This window comes from Aspergillus fischeri, genomic scaffold (genome assembly GCF_000149645.3).
Source record: "Aspergillus fischeri NRRL 181 1099437636266 genomic scaffold, whole genome shotgun sequence".
NCBI classification, from domain to species: Eukaryota; Fungi; Ascomycota; class Eurotiomycetes; order Eurotiales; family Aspergillaceae; genus Aspergillus; species Aspergillus fischeri.
Window position 1 is genome coordinate 3,670,964 of NW_001509760.1, and position 25,933 is coordinate 3,696,896.

At 51.2% G+C, this 25,933-nt stretch overlaps 11 protein-coding genes across 11 annotated transcripts, besides 2 other annotated features; 5 read left to right on the top strand and 6 right to left on the bottom strand.

Annotated features, from left to right (window-relative positions):
- Nucleotides 1-39: 39 nt before the first annotated feature.
- Nucleotides 40-1,134, bottom strand: NFIA_059490 (guanine nucleotide exchange factor SDO1; the record flags this gene model as incomplete). The annotated part of the gene is made up of 2 exons (XM_001258491.1): nt 40-1,007; nt 1,068-1,134. 2 exons carry the CDS (start codon nt 1,132-1,134, stop codon nt 40-42), a joined length of 1,035 nt encoding a protein of 344 aa, XP_001258492.1.
- Nucleotides 1,135-1,731: 597 nt separating this feature from the next.
- cp3 (carboxypeptidase C PRC1) lies at nt 1,732-3,416 on the top strand (the record flags this gene model as incomplete). The annotated part of the gene is made up of 2 exons (XM_001258492.1): nt 1,732-2,197; nt 2,251-3,416. 2 exons carry the CDS (start codon nt 1,732-1,734, stop codon nt 3,414-3,416), a joined length of 1,632 nt encoding a protein of 543 aa, XP_001258493.1.
- Nucleotides 3,417-3,949: 533 nt separating this feature from the next.
- Nucleotides 3,950-4,761, bottom strand: NFIA_059510 (40S ribosomal protein uS13; the record flags this gene model as incomplete). Its single annotated transcript, XM_001258493.1, has 3 exons — nt 3,950-4,247; nt 4,377-4,542; nt 4,758-4,761. 3 exons carry the CDS (start codon nt 4,759-4,761, stop codon nt 3,950-3,952), a joined length of 468 nt encoding a protein of 155 aa, XP_001258494.1.
- Nucleotides 4,762-5,983: 1,222 nt separating this feature from the next.
- On the top strand, nt 5,984-8,830 carry NFIA_059520 (uncharacterized protein; the record flags this gene model as incomplete). Its single annotated transcript, XM_001258494.1, has 1 exon — nt 5,984-8,830. The coding sequence occupies one exon, from the start codon at nt 5,984-5,986 to the stop codon at nt 8,828-8,830; it is 2,847 nt and encodes a 948-aa protein (XP_001258495.1).
- Nucleotides 8,831-9,485: 655 nt separating this feature from the next.
- On the bottom strand, nt 9,486-10,512 carry NFIA_059530 (peroxidase; the record flags this gene model as incomplete). The annotated part of the gene is made up of 2 exons (XM_001258495.1): nt 9,486-10,344; nt 10,403-10,512. The coding sequence occupies 2 exons, from the start codon at nt 10,510-10,512 to the stop codon at nt 9,486-9,488; spliced, it is 969 nt and encodes a 322-aa protein (XP_001258496.1).
- A 939-nt stretch (nt 10,513-11,451) lies between these two features.
- Nucleotides 11,452-11,922, bottom strand: NFIA_059540 (uncharacterized protein; the record flags this gene model as incomplete). The annotated part of the gene is made up of 1 exon (XM_001258496.1): nt 11,452-11,922. One exon carries the CDS (start codon nt 11,920-11,922, stop codon nt 11,452-11,454), a length of 471 nt encoding a protein of 156 aa, XP_001258497.1.
- Nucleotides 11,923-12,287: 365 nt separating this feature from the next.
- NFIA_059550 (3-isopropylmalate dehydrogenase) lies at nt 12,288-13,514 on the bottom strand (the record flags this gene model as incomplete). The annotated part of the gene is made up of 3 exons (XM_001258497.1): nt 12,288-12,504; nt 12,572-12,989; nt 13,043-13,514. The coding sequence occupies 3 exons, from the start codon at nt 13,512-13,514 to the stop codon at nt 12,288-12,290; spliced, it is 1,107 nt and encodes a 368-aa protein (XP_001258498.1).
- A 914-nt stretch (nt 13,515-14,428) lies between these two features.
- Nucleotides 14,429-15,837, top strand: NFIA_059560 (HSP70/90 family co-chaperone CNS1; the record flags this gene model as incomplete). Its single annotated transcript, XM_001258498.1, has 3 exons — nt 14,429-14,726; nt 14,797-15,069; nt 15,122-15,837. The coding sequence occupies 3 exons, from the start codon at nt 14,429-14,431 to the stop codon at nt 15,835-15,837; spliced, it is 1,287 nt and encodes a 428-aa protein (XP_001258499.1).
- Nucleotides 15,838-17,234: 1,397 nt separating this feature from the next.
- NFIA_059570 (putative endo-1,4-beta-xylanase) lies at nt 17,235-18,635 on the top strand (the record flags this gene model as incomplete). The annotated part of the gene is made up of 5 exons (XM_001258499.1): nt 17,235-17,281; nt 17,330-17,486; nt 17,550-17,682; nt 17,731-17,844; nt 17,905-18,635. 5 exons carry the CDS (start codon nt 17,235-17,237, stop codon nt 18,633-18,635), a joined length of 1,182 nt encoding a protein of 393 aa, XP_001258500.1.
- A 573-nt stretch (nt 18,636-19,208) lies between these two features.
- On the bottom strand, nt 19,209-20,597 carry NFIA_059580 (DUF2841 domain-containing protein; the record flags this gene model as incomplete). Its single annotated transcript, XM_001258500.1, has 4 exons — nt 19,209-19,711; nt 19,770-19,955; nt 20,006-20,485; nt 20,537-20,597. The coding sequence occupies 4 exons, from the start codon at nt 20,595-20,597 to the stop codon at nt 19,209-19,211; spliced, it is 1,230 nt and encodes a 409-aa protein (XP_001258501.1).
- Nucleotides 20,598-23,402: 2,805 nt separating this feature from the next.
- NFIA_059590 (uncharacterized protein) lies at nt 23,403-24,845 on the top strand (the record flags this gene model as incomplete). Its single annotated transcript, XM_001258501.1, has 2 exons — nt 23,403-23,664; nt 24,094-24,845. 2 exons carry the CDS (start codon nt 23,403-23,405, stop codon nt 24,843-24,845), a joined length of 1,014 nt encoding a protein of 337 aa, XP_001258502.1.
- Nucleotides 23,435-23,457: a microsatellite.
- Nucleotides 24,260-24,312: a microsatellite.
- Nucleotides 24,846-25,933: the final 1,088 nt, after the last annotated feature.

Below are 25,933 nucleotides of genomic sequence, written 5' to 3' on the forward strand. Positions count from 1 at the left end.
CAATGAAAGGGATGAGGGATGTTACGGAGAACGTAACCTTTAATCCTCATGGGTAACCGCCATATCCAACACCTCGACTCGACCTCTTCCGCGGGTCTCGGTGCCAATGAAGTCGTTCAACCCCTTGAAGGCGCCTGGCTCAGCAAACCCAACCACTTCCCATTCATCACCGCCAACCACTTCTTGACTCTCCACCGACTCAATGTAGCTCATGATCTTGTCCTTGACATTGGTAGGGGCTTTCACAGCAGGCGCCGTCTCCGCGTCTGAGCCACCAGCTTCCACATCCGAGTCCTGCTGCCGCGCAGCCTTCCCCTTACCACCCTTTCCACCCTTCTTATTATTCTTCGCCCCGCCAGACGGCGCCTCCTTCTCCTTGTTCGCCCCAGGCGCCGCGGCAGCCTTAACAGACTGCTTCAGCAGCGCCACAGGACAAGTGACACGGAGTCGCATCCGAGCCCGCATCACAGGGATAGGCTGCCACGCAATCAACGCCTTCATCGCCTCCAGCGCCTGACTCTTCGCCGACTTATTTGGCGTCACGCCCGTCCAAAGCGGCTTCCGCGGCTGCGCCGGCCCGTTCTCATCCCCTGCCCCGTTCCCATTCCCATTCCCCTCCTGCTGCATCTGCTGCTGCCCGCTCGCCGAGCTCAACTGGTCCAGCGCCTTGGAAATCATCCCCGGTGTGTACACCCGTTTCGTGTTGGGGTCGATTAACCGCCCGGAGACGATGTCGAGGACTTCCTTCTCCACCCGCTCCAGCATCTCCTTGCGCTCGCGCTCGCCGACCTGCACTTCGCCTTTGCGGAGGATCTCCTGGCGGATTTCGTCGGTTGATACGTTCGGGCCGAAGGCTTTTGTTAGTTCGGCGGAGGGGGCGGTTTGGGCTTTGGAGACGGAGAGGAAGATTGTGGGGACTTGGAGGACATTGTCGAGGTCTTTTTCGGCGCCGGAGCGGTATTCTAGGAGTTTGTTTTTGTAGCAGGCGAGTTCAAATCTCTTCTTGCCTGTAGGTAGGATTAGAAATGGTTCAGTATTCTTTTATCTGACGGGGAGATGAAATGGACCTTTTTTTAATCGGACGATTGATACATTGGTGAATTTTATCTGATTTGAGGGTTGGTTGATAGGCATTCTGTCTATGTTCTCTGAGCCTCCTGGGCTCTTTGCGATCAAAGTTTAAACAATATTCTAATGTATGAGATCGAAATATATGTGGTTGTTCGTGATGAAAGAAAAAAGTCATGCAGCCCCTCCCAAAAATGCGGCTATCCCCAATGTACCTGATAAATTGCGATGACGCTGGTCTCGTGCCGCCCTCGTGACTCAGCGGCAGGTGACCCAACATGTGACTGGTTCTCCGCACCAGGCACTGCGCTCTGAGTGGCTGCCTCCTTGCCTCGCTATCCAGTGCTGCTGATTCAGTCGTCATTGGCCCTGCCCATCAAGCTTCAGCCTTCATCCATCCATCCGCCATCTCCTCTTCTCTTCTCTTCATCTATCATTAAGCCTGTTGAGTATTCAGTTCATCAACTGTCTTAGCAATTTGTGCTTTGTTTATCTGTGAATCGTACGTTGGCAACCATCACTGTGCTCTCTCGCTGTCTCTGATACGGTACTGATAAGCTCGCTGTCCCAGTCATCCCCCATCCCCAGGGTACTCTATCCTCCCATCCTCCTATCCATCAACAATACGCATTCCAGGTCGTTCTGGAAACGATCTAAGCCACCATGAGAGTTCTTCCAGCTACATTGCTGGTCGGAGCGGCCACTGCGGCTGCTCCTCCCTTCCAGCAGATCCTCGGTTTGCCCAAGAAGGGAGCCGACACACTGGCCAAGCCTCTTCATGACCTCCAAGAGCAGCTCAAGACCTTGTCTGGTGAGGCTCGTCATCTATGGGATGAGGTTGCTAACCACTTCCCCAACAACATGGATCATAACCCGGTCTTCTCGCTGCCTAAGAAACACACCCGTCGTCCTGACTCCCACTGGGATCACATCGTCCGTGGTGCTGATGTCCAGAGTGTCTGGGTCACTGGAGCCAGCGGCGAGAAGGAGCGGGAGATCGATGGCAAGTTGGAGGCCTATGATCTGAGAGTCAAGAAGACCGATCCTAGTGCTCTCGGTATCGATCCTGGTGTGAAGCAGTACACTGGTTACCTTGACGATAACGAGAATGACAAGCATCTGTTTTACTGTGAGTTCTACATTGATTTCCTGGTCTGCGTAGCTGAATACTGATTTGGAAAGGGTTCTTCGAGTCTCGTAATGACCCCAAGAACGACCCCGTTGTTCTGTGGCTCAACGGTGGTCCTGGCTGTTCTTCCCTTACTGGATTGTTCCTGGAGCTTGGTCCCAGCAGCATCAACGAGAAGATCAAGCCCATCTACAATGACTTTGCCTGGAACTCCAATGCCTCCGTCATCTTCCTCGATCAGCCCGTCAATGTCGGCTATTCTTACAGTGGCGCCGCTGTTAGCGACACCGTTGCTGCAGGCAAGGATGTATATGCCCTCCTTACCCTTTTCTTCAAGCAATTCCCCGAATATGCCAAGCAGGACTTCCACATTGCTGGAGAGTCGTACGCTGGTCACTACATCCCTGTATTTGCCTCTGAGATTCTGTCTCACAAGAAGCGCAACATCAACCTGAAGTCCGTCCTCATTGGCAATGGTCTCACCGACGGTTTGACTCAGTATGACTACTACCGCCCCATGGCTTGCGGTGAGGGTGGTTATCCTGCTGTCCTGGACGAAGCCAGCTGCCAGTCCATGGATAACGCTCTGCCTCGTTGCAAGTCGATGATCGAGTCTTGCTACAACACAGAGAGCTCCTGGATTTGCGTCCCTGCTTCGATCTACTGCAACAACGCGCTCCTTGGGCCTTACCAGAGAACCGGCCAGAACGTCTACGATATTCGTGGCAAGTGTGAGGATACGAGTAACCTGTGCTACAAGGGTATGGGCTATGTTAGCGAGTACCTGAACAAGCGTGAGGTCCGCGAAGCTGTCGGTGCCGAGGTCGATGGCTACGAATCCTGCAACTTTGACATCAACCGCAACTTCCTCTTCCACGGTGACTGGATGAAGCCCTACCACCGCCTGGTTCCTGGCCTCCTTGAGCAGATTCCCGTCCTGATTTACGCCGGTGACGCGGACTTCATCTGCAACTGGCTTGGTAACAAGGCCTGGACCGAGGCTCTCGAGTGGCCTGGACAGAAGGAGTACGCGCCTCTTCCATTGAAGGACCTGGTAATCGAGGAGAATGAACACAAGGGCAAGAAGATTGGCCAGATCAAGTCTCACGGCAACTTTACCTTTATGCGTCTCTACGGTGCTGGACACATGGTGCCCATGGACCAGCCCGAGGCCAGTCTCGAATTCTTCAACCGCTGGCTTGGTGGTGAATGGTTCTAGACATCGTTTTCGTTGCTATACTGTATACACGTTGGCTTTATGATTACATCGCAGTCTTTCTTGGATAGTGTTGTCTTTGCGGATATTGCATAATCCGACTTTATTATAAACGAGTGGTGCTCGGGATTTTGGCTCAGTTGGTAAGGCGATATATATATATTATACTTTATAGAAAGATGGCAGTTTTCCTCGGACCCGTTAAAGATTTACCTATTAAGTATGTGAGTCCCGTTAGGTGACCGACGCCTACTCGAGGAACTACGAACGTACAATGGAACGGTACGGCGAAATCATTACCACATCGTGGATAGGTCCATAGAATACCAGCTATGCCGAGTCATAACGAAAAGGGAAGGAGTGATTTTGATCTGTTCATTTCATATTGGTATGATTTCTTTCGCTTTTGTTGGGGCCCGTGTCGTTTTTATATCAACACCAGATCAAGTCCAGAGTCCCACGAGGATTCGTAAACACACCAACATAGTCCCACCAAATCCACTCCAGCGGAAAACAAAAAAGACATCCGTAATGGTTTAGCCCTTCTTCTTGCTGACACCGACGGTGCGTCCACGGCGGCCGGTAGTCTTGGTGTGCTGACCACGGACACGGAGACCCCAGTAGTGACGCAGACCACGGTGGGAGCGGATCTTCTTCAGGCGCTCAAGATCCTCACGGAGCTTGCTGTCCAGACCGTTGGACAGAACCTGGGAGTCCTTGCCATCGACGATGTCGCGCTGTCTGTTGAGGAACCAGGAGGGGATCTTGTACTGGGTGGGGTTCTGGAGGATGGTGACGATACGCTCGAGTTCTTCGGTGGTGAGCTCACCAGCGCTGTGATTCAAGTCAACTTCTGCTTCCATAGATTTCATTCAATCGACGCCATTCGCTCTTCTCGTTGTCTCCACACCAACACCACCGACTTGTACAATTCGTAGGAAACCAGAAATAGATTCAACGTACCGCTTGCTCAGATCAACATCGGCCTTCTTGCAAACCAAGTTGGAGTAACGACGGCCGACACCCTTGATCTGGGTCAAGGCGTACATGATCTTCTGCTTGCCGTCAACATTGGTGTTGAGCAGACGCAAGATGTACTGGAAGTTCGTCTTCTCGCCGGACACGAGCGCTGTAGAATCGAGAAAAAAAATCAAGTCAGCCTTTTGTTCTCTCCGTCATTTCTGAATTTTTATCATCTCCGAAAAGCTTCCTCCGATGGAGCAATTCAACGGTCTTGAAACCCGTCTCTCATTTCCATCATTTGCAACCACTTTTCCCAACCAAATAATCGAGGAAATAGCAATGTGCGAACAAAGGGAGTCCGGGAATATGGGATGAACGTACACATGATGGGCGATGGCGCGACGGGACTCGCGATTGATTGTCGACAGCAAGAGGGATGAAGGAGAGGTGAAATCGAGGGCGCCTTCCATGACTTTGCTCGCTCCCGTTGTGGGATCGGGTAAGCAGTGGTCTAGCCTGATCGGGTAAGGTGGGCTTAAGGGCTCGCTTGTCGAAGCCGCTAAACTTAACAGGGATAAATTACCTGTTCTTCGCATTGATTCGGGCACGTGACTATTGATGTATGCGTATTGTATCAGGTGTACTGCTCTTTGTCTTCATGCAGAAATTCTATGGTCTGCCATTTAGAGGATTGTCGTATGTTTTGAGACCTTCTTTATCTATTCTGAGTGATGGTCCTAGTCTTGTTGAAGTCCTACCCTTGCTCATTTGTTTCTCGATGAAAATGTGTATCGATCTTGATGAAAGAGATGTCTCCAAAGGCACTTCACGACGGAAGCGAGATTTCCTCGTAGAACAGCAGTTACTCTTTGAACTCATATCGCCCTACTAATCGACTGATCTCAATTGTTGCAGGCCCTTTCATCCACTATATAACTGACATTCACAATCATGTAGCATGTTCGCTGCTTGATCGCCCACCCCGCTGGGTTAAAGTATAGCGCGGATTGCCGCAACAGCCACTATGTTCTCCAATCTTTGTTGAGTTTGCTGGAATGTCTGTTCTAGACACAATCAAGTCCTTCGAAGCCTGCACATAGAGGCCTATCAACAGGGTGGTGATTGATTTGAAACAGTCAAACAGTCCTTTGACTCGATCCTCCTTCCCCGTCGCTTGTTTGGCCATGACAGCCTGGCAATTCGGCACGTATTCTTTCAGCAGAGGTTGCTTTCTGCTCAATTGTTGGAGAAACAAACGTGGAGAGCACTGCTACCATGGCTGCTAGCCAAGTATTTGGTCCTCATTGTCGAGAGAACGGTACTGTTTCGATGTCTGACTTGTTCTTTGCTCCATCTTTGTCTACAATCAAGTCCCCTGAAGTCCTTTGTCTCCAGTCTCTGAATGAATGACAATATGTCTCGAAAGACGAGTCTCTACTGCGTACTTAATCGTCTCATTTTCCTCGACCTGCTCCTGTTTGTTCCAACTTGTATCGTTTCATCCCTACCTCCCTGTTCCCTGCCAGACAATTGTTTACTTTGCGCAATCCGCCCCTACGTAGGATCCTAGCACTCATCTTCAACAGTTCACTCTACTTACAACCAAAATGAGCTCACCGGCGGAGCATTCGTCCGGCGAATCTTCGCATGGCCACAACTGGCCGAACCCTGCCCTTCGCCACGCCAGGTTCAATCTCGCCGAGATGCCTGATCCACCCCCAAGCTGGAAGTTCCTTGGGGAGTCTGCGGACGTTGTCCTCCGTACGCGCAAGTACGTACGCGAGCAAATGGTAGCTATGCTCGACTTTTACAGCTGGGGAATCGACACGGGAATGCCATCGCGGTTGACCAATTTGAGAATTCTGCAAGCTCTGTGGAAGATCTTTTATTACACGGCAGACTATCACCGACCTCGATCTTTCAGGGACCTTCTAGACTTTGAAGGCAAAGATGGTGGCCCGAGACTGTTGTCTTACGAGATCGACCATCCCTCTCTCCTGCCCATCAGCAGATACTACCCTGATCCCCCGGCGCTGGACGGCACCACGCAGTCTGACTTTGTCAGACCAGAGAATGCTGCAGCGAATATCCCCGATATCTACCTTGAACGGATGAACAAGCCTAGTCGTGACTTGGACATGTCCGAAGCAGAAGCACTAGGGTCAAGCCCGCCCGCGGTGGGCACGTTGAACCTTGGAGGTAATGACAATACTGCTGCATTTCAGAGCAACAACCAGACAACGGCCGTGGTTAGTGCAGCAGCTGGGTCGTTCGCAAACCCAACCCTTACAGCCCCTGCGAACCCAACGGGCGTCTTTATACCTGCACCCGCTCCTTCTGCGGTCGTCCTTGTGCCTGCTCACATGGCTCGAGCAATCATCGAGGACGTTGAAAAAGTCGTCATGAAATATGCCTACATGGAGCTTGAGCGAGACGCCAGCGCTGCTCCTCAGACCGTCGCCCGGCCATATCTTACCGCTTTGCATGAAGGAGACATGTCAAAAGCCATTGTTGGACTGTACCATGCAAATGCCCAAGTGCGGCTCTCGTTGGACCCGCACGACCCTACCAGGACGATCATCGATCCCACCGGCAATGACTATCCCTGCCGAGGCAGAGGCCCTATCTGGAAAAACAACTCAAGCACCATCGACAGTCTGATTGTTGTAGGCAAATTGCTCGATGCTGGGTCCACGGTCATTGATCGTAAGAGGGCTGGATGGGAGACCCGCTTTAGTGCACTAGAACGAGCCTTTATCGAGGCGACTGATGTCAATTGGGATGTGCTCTCTCTGGACGAAAATTCAGAAATGAGAGACCACTTTTGGGATGTCGTTCAGGAACATGTAGCAGGCGTCCAGCCTGGAATGCTCAGCCCTTTGTGGACTGTCTGGTCTGATTGCGCGGGGCACTTTGACCAGTTCCATTTCACGTACCGAGAAGCAGTTGCGCCTTGTCAATGTACCGGGCAGGCTGCCACTGTGCAAGCACATACCAAAACCTTCGTCGCCCCCGACCGGCATCCTGTGGACATGCATGGGGTGTGCATGAGCGAGGTGATGGCCCGTCCGTTCGCACCTCTTCTTCATGCGGATTGTACGGCATGCAACGCACCACAATCTGTGACCATCGAGAGAAGGTTTGACACTCTTCCTCTGCGTATGGTGGTTGGCCTTGACGAACAGGTCTCAATCAAAAATCACACCAAGGACATCACGTTCGACTTTTGTGACGGTGATGGTCAGTTGCAAAAGGCCACGTACCGTTGGCTGGGAGGCATTTACTATAAGGATTACCGGTATCGCGTGTTCTGGACGGACACTAAGAGAGGCGAGACCGACCATGGCTTCCTCAAGATGTATGACAGCACGATGAACTCGGGCCTGATCATCGGCGATATTCCACCAGCCCATAAGGATGAGAGGCTACCTCCGGAATGGTGGAGAAACACCTCGGTGCCATTCCTCGTTTACGAACGAGTCATGGACCCGGAACCGGAAGTATTCAGTCTTGCGTATCACTCGTTGCTTGACATGATGAAGGTGAAAATGGAGGGCAAACTGGTTGCTCAGGAGCATACGCCCTGGACCAGAGCCGAACCTACTCCTCCCACGCAGTCACCTCCCTGGGACCGAATTTTGCCCAACGCAGACCGCTTCAAGCTTGCAGCAGATGGTGAGACTGAGGAACAGCAACAGAGTGTCACTGTGCGCAGTCAGACTTCCGTCAGCTCGGCTGGCCACTCGTCAGGCCGCTCGTCCGGCCCTGATCTACCCTCCGCTCCAACATCAGTCCGATCTTCAATGCGAGTATCGCCGGTTCCAACAGGAATGAAGCAGGCTGCATACGCGCAGGCTCCCACCACATACACTTCTGCGATACCAGCCACCGTCGGGCCGTTTGTCTCGACTTTTGCGACGGCGCAGCCTGTAGGCGTGAACCCGTTCGAGATCAACCCGCCAATGAACACAACTAGCCTTTTCAGCGGTTTCAATCGTCGAAGCAACAGCCCGCAGAACGCCTTCGGCAATTTTGCCAATTTCACAAACACGCTCATAATGCAGCCGACCGGCGACCCCAGCGCAATGTCAATTTCGCCCACGCAGCAATTCTTCTGGATCCCATCTGCGTCGAACAGCCCCGAGAAACAGAGAACAGGGCAGACAGGTCAGCCATCACCGGAGATGATGGCGGGATTCGCGGTATGTGGTGCCGTGCAACCAATTTATATGCGGGTGTCGCCAAAGCGAGCCATCGAAGAAGTGCAGGACAATAGCGACAACAACAATCGCGGCGAAAGCAACGATGTCAACTGTACTACGGGGGATGGCGATGGTGACAATGGTGTCGCGGCAGACACTACGATGGACCCGCCCCCTAGGAAAAGAGCACGAACTCGGGCTGAACGGACCGAACGAGTCGGTACCAGGAGAAGCGCAAGGCTCAGTAGATGATTTAGGTGAGGTTTCGCTTGTTCTATTTTGCTTGTTGGAGTTCCTAGCTTGTTGTAGCTTGCTTACATCATTGATGGTGTTTGGTCAACAATCTGTTATTTGTCATATTGAGTTCTTGAGTTTCTTAGTCGAGTTTCATCTGCGATGATAGTCAATAGACAATACATCTGTAGCGGATTCAACAAGGTTGTACATGCATACTGTGGCTACACTGCACCCGAGCCACCAAGTCAACTGTCAACAATCGACACCCATCTCTCGACCGAGGAACAATCGTAAGTAGATCAAACCCATCATCACAATGACAAAAATACTATGAGTAATAAAAACACTCGACAACCAATGAATTATAAAGCTAGCGAAACGAAGGTTGGGGTTGATGGCGTTTGTCTGTGCGGCTGCAGGGATACTTTCTTCCCCGCATTTCCTCTCCCTTTCCCCGGCTATATCACTAGTAAAATACCTTCTTCCTACTTGAACAGTTCCATCTTCTTATGAAGAAAAGTCGATTGGTATGCAGCAAATAAAATCAAACATGGTATTGTATGCGTCTAATCTATACATGTACATGCACCCGCGATCTAGTTATCTAGTCCGATCCTGTATCAACAAAAGGAAGATTCTAACATATTCACAGGCAGAGAAAGGGAAGTGATTACAGCTTAGCCCGAGGGCATCCGCCCTGCGACGCTGCCACAGGACATCCACCCTGAGCCCCCTTGGTCGGCCCAGTGGGGTGATTGCTCTTCTTCGGCGCAGAGATGTACCCGCCCTTGACGTTATCGGCGTTGATGACACGGTCGTTCTCATCACGCTTGATTCCCAGCTCCATCAACTTGGCAAAGGCCTTGGCGAAATGATCAAAGAACAGGTCCTTGTCGGCGGCGTACTTCTCCACCCACACGCGGAACGCCGGGTCCGTCTTGAGCGCGATATCCGTCGGCAGCATCATGAGCGGCTCGTCGCCCTCCTCCGCGTCCGGATCCACATACACAAACTGGCTGATCCCGTTCGGCAGCGTCTTCGGCTTCCAGTCCAACTTCAGCAGCAGATTGAAGAACTGGTTCGAGAACCGTGTCGGGTTGTTCACCCACGGACCCTGGAACCCGCTGCGGTCGATGTGGCATCGGCCGAGGGTATGTCCGCCCGCTAGCGCCACGATCTCCTGGTCGTTGAAGCCCATCCGGTAGAACACGGCGCGGAGGTGCTCGGCGCCCTGTGCGGCGTCGGGCAGCCGGCCGCGCGGGGGAACCTTGGAGTCGTCGACGAGGTCCGTCCGGCCGGGCTTCCAGACAATCTTGGGGCCGCCCAGCGCCTCGATGGCGACCACGCCGGCTAGTGTCCACAGGTCGGCGTATGTGATCCAGGGGTGTTTCTCCTTGACGGGCTCGAGGAAGGCGCGGCCGTGCTGGAGGCCGGCGTTGGCGGGGTCGCCGCCTTCGGCTTCGTAGCGCATGCCTGCGCCGTTGGAGCCGCCGGTGTCGGTTTCGAGGTCATATGTACCTGCGGAGTGCCTGATAGAAGAGAAGTGTCAGTGGCGAATGTGCCGGAAAGGAGGGAAAGAAAACGAACCATGCGAGTCGTACGAATACGGGACCTGCGCTGCCGTCGTCATAGTCGGGTTTCTTCAACTGAGCAATGATGTCCTTGCGGACGGCGCCATAATCCCCGGGTTTGCTCATTCTGTCGGTTTTTCTGGGGTATCAATAGGTGGGTCAACACTAATAGCCTTTTCAGGTCGAATGCAAAATCCAAAAAAAAGACAGACAGAACACGACGGGTATCGTTAGTCAAAAGGACAAGAATGTACAATGAAGAAGAGAAAAGAAGGTCAAGGTCACTGAGCCTGGGAGGCGTCGACTCTTTTTCTTGTCAGTTGTCGCACATGAAGGACAAAAGGGAGTGGATCCGCGGGCCGAATCAGTGCAAAGATTCTGGCCGATAAGTGTTCAGATGCCGAGGTCCATTTCATTTGGTCCCAGCAGGAATGATCTGATATATCTGCTCGATTACTGGCTTTCCCTTCGCGGGATCTGGACCGGATTCTGGAAACATCTGGGGAAGCATCGCGACATTTTCCTCGCGCAGCTGATCGTCCGGCTGTACGGATACGCTGTAGTGCTGTACTCTATTGCGTCAGTATTGAAAGATCAGGACTACTGCGAAAATGACCAGAATGAGACTACAGAATAGAAATTCCTTTGATGATTCGTTTGATATCATCATGGTCGGATGATGCCTGAGAGTACTGCCAGGGTGTCTGAGGGTCCCGATCCGAAACTTCTGCGCAATTCAACCTCGGAACTTTGATTCCGCCTTGAGAACGCACATCACTGCTATCTATCTACGGAGTACCTGCTGTGGATATAACGATTGAATTTAATACAATTCAGCAATTGACTTCTGATGGTCAATATCTCATTTACTGAGATGTGATAATCTCAAATGGAATATTCACCCCATGGCTGAATTTGCCACAAAGCCATCCACCACCAAGATTTATCGGCCAATTTACGGACATCAGGAGAACATTGCCACGTGAAATTGAAGCCCCCAAATCCCAGCGATGAAAGCATGAAAACAACAAAAATATTGCATTGATGTTGCCAGGACACTCACACTCATCCTCGGTCGCATCTGCTGCCCCTATCCCCATTTTGAAATCTCTCACTGCGGCCCTTCACCATCAACTCCCTCCTCATCGCCTTATTCACCACCTCCAGATCCCGCACTCTCTTCCTCCACCGCAAATTCACTGCATCCGCGCGCTTCACGAAGTCGCCAAACTCCCTCCGCATCCATTCCCTCTCACTCTTCAACCGTCGCGCCAGCCGCGTATACCGCTTCACCTTCCGCTCTAGCATCCGGCGGTGCGACACCTCTGTTCCTTTGATGATGTCGATGACGCTCTCGATGGAGGCTGTGTGTTCATCGCTCAGAGTGCCGTTTTCGATGTGTTTGGAGATGCAGATGAAGGTGGCGGTGATGTCGGTGGCGATGGAGCAGAGGAGGGTGCGTTTGGAGGAGCTGTCTAGGTCCGGGAGGGTTTGGAGGCGGGAGATGTAGGATGTGTGTCTGATGTCTTTGGTCATTTCGTAGTGATTGAATCGTTGAACTGTAGAGGACTGCTAGATTGTAGAAGGTAGGCGAGTGGTATGTAGTATAGTTACGCCTTATATTATTTCTTAACAGGTTGTTTACTTCCAGCGTCTTTATTTCGTCCTCATAATTCAATATGTAGAGAGATATATGCCATGCAAAACAATATACGCGATGGTTGAACTTTGGAGGTGTCTTTGTTCACTCCCGTCACTTGATTGCGCCCATTGTTCTGGTGAACCAGAAATGAGGCTCAAGCTTCGTCTCACTATTGACGAAAACAGTCTAGACTCATGAAGATTCTTTCTTTGAATCTGTCTTAATCTGATCTCAGTCTGGCTGACACGTCCATCAAAGCTTATGAACTACCCTGCAGCGCAGCAACAATTGCATCCCCAACTTCGTTCGTCCCCGACTTCCCACCCAGATCAGGGGTGCGGATCCCAGCATCCAGAACACCCTGAACTGCTTTTTCGATCTGTTGCGCCTCGGCCTCCATGTCTAGCGAATAGCGGAACATGAGTGCCACGCAGAGGATCATGGCGACGGGGTTGGCGATGTTCTGGCCCGCGATTCTGCAGATGATTGTCAGCTTGCTTCAGAGTGAAACATGAAAATCGGGAAACAAAGGAAGGAACGTACGTCGGTGCAGACCCATGTGTCGGCTCGTACAGACCATTCGTTCTCTTTCTCGTCTCACTTGGTAACCCATCGAGACTGGCGCTGGGAAGCACGCCCAATGTCCCGACAATCGAACCGGCCTGGTCGGAAATCATGTCGCCGAATGTATTGTCGGCTAGGATGACGCCGTTCAAGGCGCGCGGGTTGGTCGCTAGAATCAGCGACGCCGAGTCCGCCAGCTGGTGCACGAGCTTCACCTGGGGATACTCGGTGGTCATCGTCTTTTCAACGACGCGCCGCCAGAGCCGCGACGAGGCGAGCACATTGGCTTTATCCAGGGAGATGACCGGCCATGGGGGGTTATGGCGGAGGGCAATTTCCGCCGAGAGGCGGGTGATGCGCTGGATCTCGCGTTCGCTATAGCCCCATTCGTCCATCGCTGAAATAACAGAGTCAGTCTCGAAAGCATACTGCTTGTAAAAGACGACGTACCATAATCTTCTTCTTCGATCTTCTTCCCGAAATACGCTCCCCCGCAGTTCTCTCGCACCACGACGAAATCCACACCCTCGATCACTTCCTGGCGGAACGGGCTAAACTCCTTCGCGATCGACGCACTCGGCGAACTGGCCGAGCACGGTCTGAGATTCGCGTAGATGTCCATCGCCTTGCGGAGCTGCAGCAGGCCTCCCTCCGGCCCGTCAAGACCACGACGGATATGGTCCCATTTGGGACCTCCGACTGCTGCGAAGAGCACGGCGTCGGATTCCAGAGCGGCCGTTTTGACTTCTTCTGTGACGGATTTCCCGTGCGCATCGATGCTGCAGCCGCCGATGAGCTCTTGCCGAAGGTTGAACTTTCGGTGCTCGTTCTCAAAGACCTTTAGCACCTTGACCGCTTCGGTCATGACCTCGGGACCGATCCCATCGCCGGGGAGGACGAGGATATTGTAAGCAGTTGCCATCTCTTTGATTGAATGATGTCAGACAAGTGCAGGAATTGATCAATATCCAATGCAATATCACAGACTGGATTCAAAGCCTTATGAGATCATGGAAAGGCTGTATCCTGTTGACAAAGAACTATATAAGCATAGCCGTAGCTCCTGTATCGGCCATCGGTCTCCAACCGATGCTGCGGGGTTGACGAGACCGCGGGGTTCGTCCGATGCAATCCATTCATACAGATACGACCTGAGTTGTATGACATTCATTATCTTAAATGACGCATCGGAAGGCTAGGAGACCACAAAAAACTGGACGCTGGAGGAGTGATGTGGCTTTGCTAATTGCACAGTCAACCGTGGCTCCAGCCAGGAACGCAGTGGATCTTATAAACGTTGCAGTGAACCACGGATAGGGTGTTTATTCAAGGGCCCGGTGCTCAGCAGATTAAAATGGAACTGTATGTTTTTCGTAACCCCAGTGGACATCTCATAAAACAACTGTCTATGGGCATGGATGATGGCGATGTGAACTTGATACAGCTGTATCTCTCTGGATCCCTCGCAAATGTCCGGTACCGGGGGATGGGCGGACGGTAGATGAAATTTGAAACGCCCATATCTTGATACCTCCAACCCGTCTATGAAATTTCCAATCATCTTCCAGCAAGATTTATCATCTACCTAGCTACCTGCCGCTGCCCTTGATGTACGGAGTAGAGAGTTATCTACATAGGGACTTACCCTTCTGTTGCGGACACCTTCCGGAAGGGACAACTCACCGCCTTCCATATCCAAGGTAATAAGGCAAAAGGGCAAACCCTATCCCCTCTTGTTTGCAATGTTTGTTCTGATCGCATTTGTTAGGTACTAGTTTCGTGAGACTTTTTTGAATAGGACATCAAACATTTGTTTATTCAACCACAGATAGCAAGATGGGTCAAATAGAAGAGCTTCCAGACGACTTTGACGAGCGCCTCAATCTCAACGAACAGCCTCCGGCTACCGAGGTGCCTCCCGCCACAATCTACAATGACGGCCCTTCTCCCGCCGTGGAAGAAACTCCCTTTCCGATCAACGAAGAGAGATTGAGGGAGCTTGAAAATGACCCCAATGCACCCAAGCTGCCGCCGACCATGGCGTCGGTCAAGTCACATACCTCGGAGGAGCTTTTGAGCATGATGAATAAGACCCCACTGTTCATGACGGATATTAATCAGGCGGGGGACGAAAGTATGCTTATCCTCCCCGCTCAGTAGATGCAATATCATGACCGAAGACTGACGATGCTCTCGCCGCATAGATGGCGAAAATCCCATGCTTGATGCCATCCAAGCACTCCAGAACGAAGGTACCCGTGGCGAAGTCGCCCAGAGCTACCGCGAGCAAGGCAACGAGGCAGCGAGAGAAAAGAGATGGATCGATGCGAAGGAGTTCTATACCAAGGCTCTTGCGGTAGTGACAACGAAACTCGATAAGTGGGACAAACCAGAGGATCCAAAGGAGGAGGAGAAGCTCCTGCGGCAGGTCGAGGAGGCTTCATACATCAACCGCGCTCTGTGCAATCTGGAACTGAGTATGTCACTGCGTTATGGCCACACCTGGCACAAATTGCTAATTTGGTTTAGAAAATTACCGTTCTACCACCCTCGACTGCGCCTCTGTCCTCAAGCTCAACCCGAACAATATCAAAGCTTATTACCGTTCCGCGATGGCGCTTTATTCCCTCGACAAGCTTCCGGAGGCCGAAGATGCCGCCTCGCGGGGTCTCACCCTTGACCCCAGCAACAAGTCGCTACAACAAGTGGCCGCCAAGATTGCCGATCGCAAGGCCACTCTGGAGCGTATTGCGGCGCGAAAGAAGGCGGAGGAGGAAAGGATACAGAAGGAAAAGCAGCTTCTCAGTACTGCACTACGTGCCAGACAAATCAGGACCCGCAAGACAGCCCAACCGCCGGACATGGAGGATGCGCATATTCGGCTGACTCCCGATCCTTTGTCTCCCGAAAGTACCCTTGAGTTCCCGGCCGTGCTGCTGTACCACATGGACGCCCAATCAGACTTTATTAAAACGTTCTCTGAGGCGACATCTATTCAAGATCACCTGGAGTACATCTTCCCATTGCCATGGGACACCAAGCAGGAGTATACGATCAACGGCGTTGATTGCTTCATGGAAACCGTGACAGGGGGGCTGATCAAGGCCGGCAAGAAACTACCACTTCTGCAGATCCTTAGTGGGGGCAAGGTTGAAGTAGTCGACGAGCTTGTCAGGATCTACGTGATACCGACCTCCAAGAGCGCAAAATTCATTGACGAGATGAAGGCCAGAAAAGAGGGCTGATCCTTAGGAGTACATACCGGTTAGGATTTTCGTCGACCGGCGCGTTTACTTCAGGGATGCACTGGCTATTGCATGTGCAGTAGTCTGTCAGACTGAATGCTTCTGAGCTCACTACACCGCGGCCTGGCGGACAACGTTGGGCAATATGCCTGTATCTGTCTACCACAGAAAAGAGGCATCGCTCTGGGCGTTTCTGCACTCCACAGGGATTCGTGTATTTCCCGGATCTTCGATCCCTGAAATCCCTTGGGATAACCTATAATTTCAATGATGTACATACAGCCATAGGCTGTTCTGCAGGCTGTATTTCTTCAGGCTGTAAGGACAAACTGCCGAATGGCGCCGGAATCGTGGGCCGAATATCCTACGTAACGAACTTTTATGACTGTATAGGATGAAATAACTTAGATGAATTCCGCTTACGTTAGTTCGCTATTAACGAAAGTCATGCCTCTTGAAGTCTCTGGAGTAAATGGAATGATGGCCAGCCACTCCTTTGCTCCAATTTATCCGGACAAAATGCGGGGAAGTTCTGTTCCTTCATCCCCTGAAGAACTCCACTTTTGGAAACATGGAGGTTACTGGATCTCGCTCCCTCGTTTGGCGTACTGAAGCTGAAAGAGTAGAAGTCGGCATTTGCCGTTGGTACCTGGTCCTCTTACAATGCTGATCATGGTTCGCTTTCGCGTTTGACAGATTACCTCTTTAACTCAAAGGACATTTGTAGCGAAGTCTCTCATTAAAATGGGGAGCCAAAACATCGCTTGTGGCACTTGAAGTGACCTGAAACACCCTAAATCCCTCGTCAACAATACTAACTCGTCTGGTCACTCTAGTGTTGAAGATAGATTAATCACACTCCCTCCACAATTTTCCCTGGACCACCTTCCTACTCCTTGGAAACTCACATTCATTCGTCAGCCGTCTCTCCTACGAGCGTTCGTGTCTATTTTCAGGCTAAAAGCTATCATTGCTTGATCTGCTTCATAGACTATTCGACAAATAGGGGTTTTTACTGTTCTTGGCCGAATATGAACCGGTCATGCTGCCCAAAACGATGAAGTCAGTGTGGGCAATGCCTTCCTGCACCAATCTGCCACGGTGCCATGCCCCGAAGAGGCCACACGGCCCTCGCATTATCCTTGACCTGAAGAATATATCAAGGAAATTATGCCGGCCGTCGAGCGTCGACGACGTTAGCGCCGGTTGAAGTGATCTGGATCAATCTGGACAAGGAGTATTGAGAACCATGTCTTATTAGCCTGGTCCTTTCACTAGATCATAATAGCCTTCGTCCGTATAAGAACGGGCATCCAGACCTGCGCAATGGAATTTTTGCGATTGACTAAACTAGATAACTATCCTTCTTGAACTCGTATCTCAAAGTACTTTCCAAGATGGTTCATCTATCTTCATTCGCAGCAGCCCTGGCTGCTCTGCCTCTGTATGTTACCCACTCATGAGAGGAGAAACATCTCTGACATCGCTCTAGAGTATATGGAGCTGGCCTGAACACCGCAGCCAAAGCCAAAGGACTAAAGTACTTTGGTTCCGCTACTGACAACCCAGAGCTCACGGACTCTGCGTATGTCGCGCAACTAAGCAACACCGATGATTTTGGTCAAATCACTCCCGGAAACTCCATGAAGGTTTGTTTATGTCTTTTCCCTGGAGCATTGCGTCAGGAGCTAATTGCTTGTTTTGGTGGACAGTGGGATGCCACCGAGCCTTCTCAGAATTCTTTCTCGTTCGCAAATGGAGACGCCGTTGTCAATCTGGCGAACAAGAATGGCCAGCTGATGCGATGCCATACTCTGGTCTGGCACAGTCAGCTACCTAACTGGGGTAGGTGGACATCTTGTTTATTCTCAAATACTCTCTGACAGTTGACAGTCTCTAGCGGGTCATGGACCAATGCAACCCTTTTGGCGGCCATGAAGAACCATATCACCAACGTGGTCACTCACTACAAGGGGAAGTGCTACGCCTGGGATGTTGTCAATGAAGGTTTGCTGCTCCATCTATCCTTTAATAGTACTTCTGAAACTGACAAGCCTGTCAATCTAGCCCTGAACGAGGACGGTACTTTCCGTAACTCCGTCTTCTACCAGATAATCGGCCCAGCATACATTCCTATTGCGTTCGCGACTGCTGCCGCAGCAGATCCCGACGTGAAACTCTACTACAACGACTACAACATTGAATACTCCGGCGCCAAAGCGACTGCTGCGCAGAATATCGTCAAGATGATCAAGGCCTACGGCGCGAAGATCGACGGCGTCGGTCTCCAGGCACACTTTATTGTCGGCAGCACTCCGAGCCAATCGGATCTGACGACCGTCTTAAAGGGCTACACTGCTCTCGGCGTTGAGGTGGCCTATACCGAACTTGACATCCGCATGCAGATGCCCTCGACCGCCGCAAAGTTGGCCCAGCAGTCCACTGACTTCCAGGGCGTGGCCGCAGCATGCGTTAGCACCACTGGCTGTGTGGGTGTCACCATCTGGGACTGGACCGACAAGTACTCCTGGGTCCCCAGCGTGTTCCAAGGCTACGGCGCCCCATTGCCTTGGGATGAGAACTATGTTAAGAAGCCAGCATACAATGGCCTGATGGCGGGTCTTGGAGCAACCGGCTCCGGCACCACAACGACCACTACTACTACAGGAGGTGCAGAACCTACTGGAGTCGCTCAGAAATGGGGACAGTGCGGCGGTATCGGCTGGAACGGGCCAACGACTTGTGTCAGTGGAAGCATTTGCCAGAAGGTGAATGACTGGTACTCACAGTGCCTGTAAATGGATCACTGCCCTAACATATTCATCCTTCTGCTTTTTCCTCTTCTTTCTTGTAACTAGCTGAAATAAGTGCAGCACTTGCAAGATGAATTCATTTGGACTTCCATCTAATCTGGATTAGCTTCACTCCTGTAACTCAAACGGGGCTTGTCCATGTAACGTTCATACCTCTTATACACAACTTTTGCAGACAAGAGAGGTCATCGATGGAAGAATCTCAATTGATGAAGTTTGCTTCAAAGCATCTTAGGGCGGCGCTCAACGGCAGCCTTGGATACCACTTCTGGAAGGTCAGGTGCACAGCCAATTAGGTAGGTGTTTGCTTCTGTCGGCCCCCTTCCAAACCGAAACTCCCTTTCCTGTCTTCAGCTTCTCGAACCAGTTCCTAACACTTGACTACCTTCAACTACTATTAAATTTTCTATATGAAGTACGACGATGAACAAGAATATGCGCTTTGACTCGTATCAAATCACCCGCCAAATGATCCACAAGAACCGAAATCAAGCAACCAGAGAATCCTCCCCAAAGACAAATTGAAGACAGCTTTATCAGCCTCCCAAGAATCGGACGTCAAAAGTTAAAATAGTACGGGTTTGGGCAACTTTCCATACCATGGCCAGCAACGCCCGTGTCCGGCCCATGCTGATCTTGCTGCCCATGACTGACATTCGGTTCATGATCAAATCGCAGAGGAAAGGCGTGAAAGTTTAACGGGACAGGTGGGAGAGCATGGTGGAAGGCATGGGCCGATGGAATGCTTACAGAGAACGGATGGTCCCCTTCGTGGACGTCCTTCAGTATCCTGGGAGTCGGTAATGCTGCGGAGGGGCAGGGATCCTGGTTGGCGTGCATGATCCCATGATCGCCCTTCCCGCTTGCTGTATCAGTATGACTGGTGAAAAAAGCTCCTGTTGACGGAAAGACCGATGTATGGGACTCCATGCCATAACCCTCTCGCTTGTAAACTGAGTTCACGTCTGCGTTCATCACTTCTGCCATGGGAGAACCAGCATTCTTCGGGTCTATCTCATCCGGCAAGTGTGCTCGAGAGATATACACAACTGCTTGTTCGTCTGTCAAGAGATGAGTGTGCCTCTTTTGATGTTGATAGAAACCTCAGGGGCTACGTACGGAGATGGTCGTCCAGGTAACTCTCCTCTTCTTCTCGTACACGATAGATCTCGTCCAGGACCTCCAGACGGTCCGGTGGTGAAATCTGACGGCGGATGGATTGATCGGCCTCTCTAAGCTTCGCGACGGTGATGCCACGGCTGTCGCGGAGCTCGCAGAGAATGTGCACAAGCAATCGAACTCTCTCTGATATGGTCAGCTTCTGGAAACTTGAGAAAGCCTCCGTTATATCTTACCCGCTTTGGGAAGATGGTCGGGCTCTCTATGTGTGACACCATGTGGCCACCAGGCTGGCTTTGTCATCTCTGGGTCGAGCTGTCGAGAGATACCAGCGATAAGCTTTCGCCCGTTATAAGGATAATTGACTTGCTTTCGGGGCTCGACAAGTTTGACATATGCTTTAGCGATGGTTCGACAGTTGATTTGCTGCAGGCTTTCGAACGCTTTTTGATAGTATCTTCGCAGAAGCCTTCTGTCTCGGAGCGGCAACATGGCTTTCTGATGGCAAGTGATGTTCAGCGACACTACACATTCATGAGACACTTTCCTCCTTTTTGCCTGACGGCCATAATCAGTAGGCACCTGTTCAGCTGTGCCTCTTTGCTCTGACGCCTTTACATCGTCCTGGTCCGTCACGTCGTTGACCTCTCCTGTCCCAAGCGACTGTGGCGACAGCGGGCTTCTTCCTCTTGCCAAAGGCGATGCGTGGGTGGAGTCTACCCCTCAGTCGTCAGTCTATTTCTGTTGTGGACATCTGAAGGACTTACTTGGACCGGGGAACACGCTGTCTTTGTTCGATAATGCCACTGCTTCCAGAAAGTTCTCCATAACAATGGGAGACAGGATGGTCCAGCAGCTATTCGCAATTGAAGGAGAAGTTTGAACCCGAACTTTGCCATTGCGATCAATATAAATGATGGCATAATGACCATACGTGAGGCTGCCGAGCTGGACATCCGTTGACCCTGGCGTCTGCACCCGCTTGAATCAGCTTTTTTTAAACAAGCAACTAGTCTCTCGGATGTTCGGTATTTGTACCAGCTGTTGCAAATAATCAAATTTGTCACCAGTCGAGGATGGTAACTTCGAGTCGTCTAACATGAGAAGACTAGTTAACGATCCAGGTTTCCAATGCTGATAAGGTGCAAGAGAGCCGGTGATACCTACTTTCCGAAGACATGTCTTATGGAACAACAAGAAAACCGGGCACAAAAGAGATCGTAGCAAGGACAAGATCCACGAACTGGAGTCCACAAGGTTTGACTGGGCTTTGAAACTGTCTTGCGATGCTCCACCGTGCTTTATACACGCGAAACAACTTCGTTTAAAGAGCGCCTGACAATATCCTACGAAAAAGCAACCTGCACTCTCAGGCCAAAACTGTAATCAATTGCATTCATGACTCTACCCCGGCCAAGGCTGCCTCATTGCCATGCATACATCTATGCGCACAGCGGCGCCCAGGAGCCGCCTCTCCCCTCCCCCCTACCTGCATTGGGCTTACGAACTAACGCTCTTCTGCGTCTGACGATCTCGAGAGGCCAACTGTCTAGACACTAGACAGCGAACCTCACAGAAGCACAATCACCTATTGCTCATACTGACTTCACCTCCTTAGAGTAAGTACGAATCGTTGAGACCAATAGTGCCATTGATCGCTCCCACAAGATTGGTAGTTATCAGTCTGCCCTCGCCGGACTGCATCACAGGAACAAGGAGATCAAGCATTCGACTGGCAGAAGACGCGGCTGATCTGCAATAATAATGAACTTACCAATACGGCCCTGTTCAATCCACGATATCCATTCATAGGTGTGAATTGGTGAACAGCTTCTTTTCCAATGGGGCAAAGATGGGTGTATCAACTATTGATCGACAGCAAAAATTAGTGGCGGAACTACTCACCTGTGATGGTCCCGGAGTTATATATCCGGGCCTCCACGGTCCAATCCTCGACCTCCTTCCATATTAATGGCTGTCTAATCCCGAAACCATGGATCAATGCTCCCTTGCATGAGCCGGTGGAATCCGCAGTTAACGCGTAATGGCGCTGTAGGAGTCAAGATGTTCGGGCGCTACGTGGCCTATGTTCACGAAAAAAAGTACTTCAGATGGAAGCATGACTCTTCAGTCAAGATGCCCTGATGCCGTAACTCTATCAGGTGAGTACACCTCTCCCATCACATGAACATCATATGCTTCTTATTTGAGGAGACTGAATCAAGATTGCTTCAGTTGACGAGCCGCAGCACAATCCGTGAATGAGCTGTCCTAGACTCGACATATGTTGAGAAACGGAGACCATGGATGGCAAACCCGTCCATCGGCCCAGTCAGCCAGCCAAGACTTCTCGAATGACAGATCAATAAAATCGATCAGACCAGGGTATCGTTACCTGATTTGGACATCCCGGAAGTCGGAAATCATGTCCAGGAAATAGAGACAGGAGAGAGGAGAGACCCTGTGTGTTTTGTCAAGCTCATAATGGCTATGTGCCATCGCTGGGGAATGATGATTGATGAAGCATGAAATATGTGATCCATCATATATCAGCTGTCACTGTCAGTGTCGCCGAGGCCTGCCACAGCGGATTGGGCTCAGGCCTGTGATTGATGACGTTCTGGAAGGGTTTCAGCATCGATAGAGCCTTTCATTATTCCAACTGTTCTTCGGAGAGGTAAGGGGAAGAATCTTGCAGTAGATTTGAAGTGATAGGTACTTGTCAGATACTTTGTGTCCACCTGTCTACATTTATGATTATAAAGTTGCATCTTCGATAGTTGCAGTCGATGATTGACCTATGATGTCTCAGTTTGACTCTTTTAGGGAAGCCGTAACAGTACGTACGGAGTATAACCGTGTCCTTTGTAGAATACAGAGCAAATCCCGCTGGTAATCTGATATTTTACCCGTATGAGACTTACGTATCGTAACGCTGCCGCAATCTCCCTCTTTCATCCTTCCATCGTCCAGTTCGCTATATCAGACAGAGATTCTTATCATCCGTATCGAGTCAGAGGCATCATAGATTCAGTTGCAACTACCGGGTTGTTAAGATTCCACTGTCTACTCCATACCAAGCCGCTGCATTACCTTGGGTAGTCCGTTACTTGTGTTCGGCGGACGAATAATCCCGTTCCGAGGCACAGTGGTCGATGAAATTGATTTGTCCCAGCAAAAGAAGACTGCTCCGGAGTCGATCTTGTCTCTTAGCCAAATGAACTAACTGTTCCACCCCTTAACTTGGTTTATTCCGACTCCTGAAAGCACCCGTTTCTTTGAGCCAATCATCTTTGGCCTTGGCCCTTTCGTTCTTTGACTCCGTAGACTAACGACTCATCCCTGGATTCCCCGACGAGTCAGTGTGTCAAACAGCTGTCTACGGGTCGTACATTAGCTAAGCTGGTCTTTTTTCTTCGCAGATTATTCTGACGCTCTAACTGGGGTCTTGCCTATCGTCCGTGCGGTGCCTTATTTCAAGTCTTTTTTTTGCGCATCCCCCTTCGTCCAGCAAATTAATATAGGTCGAGCGGGAAGAAAGACCGCCGAGCGTAACACTGGGGGCAAATTTTCTCCAGGAGTCGAATCACTAAGGTACTACGTTCGGACCAGAACAACTGTGAATAAGGAAAAATGGATCCCAACGCTACCGGCTATCCTGCTCTGCAGCAACAGCAGCAGCAGCAGCTCAACGCGGGCTATCCTGTCACCACACAGAGTCCACACGGACAGCAGTTCCCTTTCTATCCGAATGCTATGCCCACCTCCTCCTTTCCCCAATCCAAGACGCCGGTCCAACAACCGCATCAGCAGCATTCTTTCGGTCCCGTCCCTCTGCAATCTGGCGGTCCCGGTGGAGCTATGATGCCGTCTGGTTTCCCTCAGCAGCCGTCTGGTACGTTGACTTGTGATCTCCATGGTCGTTTTTTCTAGTTTATCTTTTCTTTTTCTGCTTTTCCTTTTCGTGTCGTCCAGCCATTCACCGGCCGTCCTTCTTCTGCGTAGGGTGCATTGTCCCCTTGGCCTGGTCCCTCTGTCGTCTTGTCGATCGAGTACTTGCACTTGCTATCTTAAGCTTCTTTTGTTTTTGAATGAACTTTGATTCAGCTGTCTTCCTCATTCCAAATCCCTGATGCCATGAATTTCCTGTCCTACTTGTGCGGGCCATTAGCCTAACATCGTTCCGGAACACCTCCCTTGCCCCGTTTCATATCTAGAGAGTATCTGCGGAGTATCCAGTCGCACTACTTCTTCGGATGGACGCCCTGGATGATTAGGCTCTTAGGCAAGCCGCTAACATGATGTGCAATTTCCCGCTTTGCAGGTCCCCACGGGAATTTCTCTGCTGCTTTCACCCAACCTCCTGTTCCAGCCACTCTTAGCCAGTTCGTGCCGCATCAGGGCACCCCGACTTCGAACATGTCCCCGAGTGCGGCGCAAAACTTTACACAGAACATGGCTTCGGTCTCTGCGAATAGCATGCTTCCGGCACAACAGCAACAACAGCAGCCGCAGCAACAGCAACAACAACAACAGCAACAACGCCCTTCCCAGCAGCCAAATCAACAGCAAGGATCCGTTCCGACAGCAGGGCAGAGTCCGGCTGCGGCAGCGCGAGAGAAGGCTCGTGTCTCAACCCTCCTGGATATCAACTCCATCTTGTTGCAAGAGGTCATCAATCTGCAGGCGGCTGGTAAGGCTGGAGGGCCTCCCAATCAACAAGCATCGCAAGACAACAATCCATCCCCAACTTCCGACCAGGCGACCGATGCAGCCAAGGGTCCGACGCAAAAGCCCAGTCTCGAGTATGTTGAGTGTATGCGCCGTCTCCAGGCCAATTTGGCGTATCTGGCGACTATTGCCGATCGAGCGAAGAAGTCGGGTGGTGTGGCTCCCGCCGCCCCGGCCATCATGACGTCGCCTCCCAATATGCCAGCGGCCAACGAGCTCTACAACAAGTTGAATGAGCTGTTCCGGCCGTCGAAAGGTGCCGTGGGTACACCCCAACCTAGCCCGCAAGGTACGCCTGGCAACACCAAACCCAGCCCGTCGCCCGCGGCCGAGTCGGCGGTTTGAGTACGAGCACTTGTAGGGTTCATTCGCGCCTGAAATCAGATTTGGAATAGCAATCGGCCAGCACACGAAAGGCAACAGAAAAGTCAACGCCCCTCGTTTCGAGGTTACCTGCGCTGTTCTCGGCGTTCATCCGCTCGGCGCTACGCTGATTACAGACCCGGGGTCGGCATGAGCGGTCATTGCTGGGCTGGGATTACGCATTTACGCAGAAACGGTGCGCCAGGCGACACTCGATAACACTGCGAACATGCGATTCGGGTCCAACCTTCTCAGTGATAGACGACAGACTACGAATAATCACTCGGCCGTTTATTAACTGGAGGACAGAAACCCAGGAATCTCTTCATAACCATCACCAACTCTTCCATTCTTCGGTCTCCACCAAGAAGCAGTACAAGAGATCTCTTTCATCTAACCTTCTTTATCTACAACAAAATGGCTCTAGCCGGGCCACGCTCTGAACCTGCAGTGTTCAACACCACGCGCGCTGGAAAGGCCTCAGGGATTTCTCTGGCGCTATCGGCACTGTCTTTTCCCTGTCCTGTGTATATGGGAGCAGGACTTGGGACTGATGTACTGTCTCCGGGTATTGTAGGTGATTTGCGAGGATAAGGAAGTGACATATATTCTCTTGACTTGTATCTACTTGTATACTAGGAAGTGATGTATATTACAAGGCTCCATAAGAGGAGGCGGCTTGGGGTCTGTTCCGGATGTGACGTTGCCATGACAGTAATCGTGGGATTTGTGCTGCTTCACATGTAGACGACCAGGGTAGAACAACAATTCAATTCGGACGACGATCCGCTTTGATTGCAATTTGTCTCGGTCGCTCTCTCTTCAATATCTACCTTAAGCTATGCAGTAGAAACGGTCAGAAGACAGGACTACAATGACTGCGCATCATCACTTGATCCCCCCTTCCAGCCACTGTCGGGCCAGGGTCTTGCCCAATCAGTGGTCTGCGCTGCGGCTGTCCGCCCTGCAAAAAAAAAGAACCTTGGGAAGCTCTGGAGTTTTGAGTGCCTGACGCTTCCTCTCCCTACTAACCTTCGTCTCACCCTCCTCTTTCTTTCATTCTTTGGTTC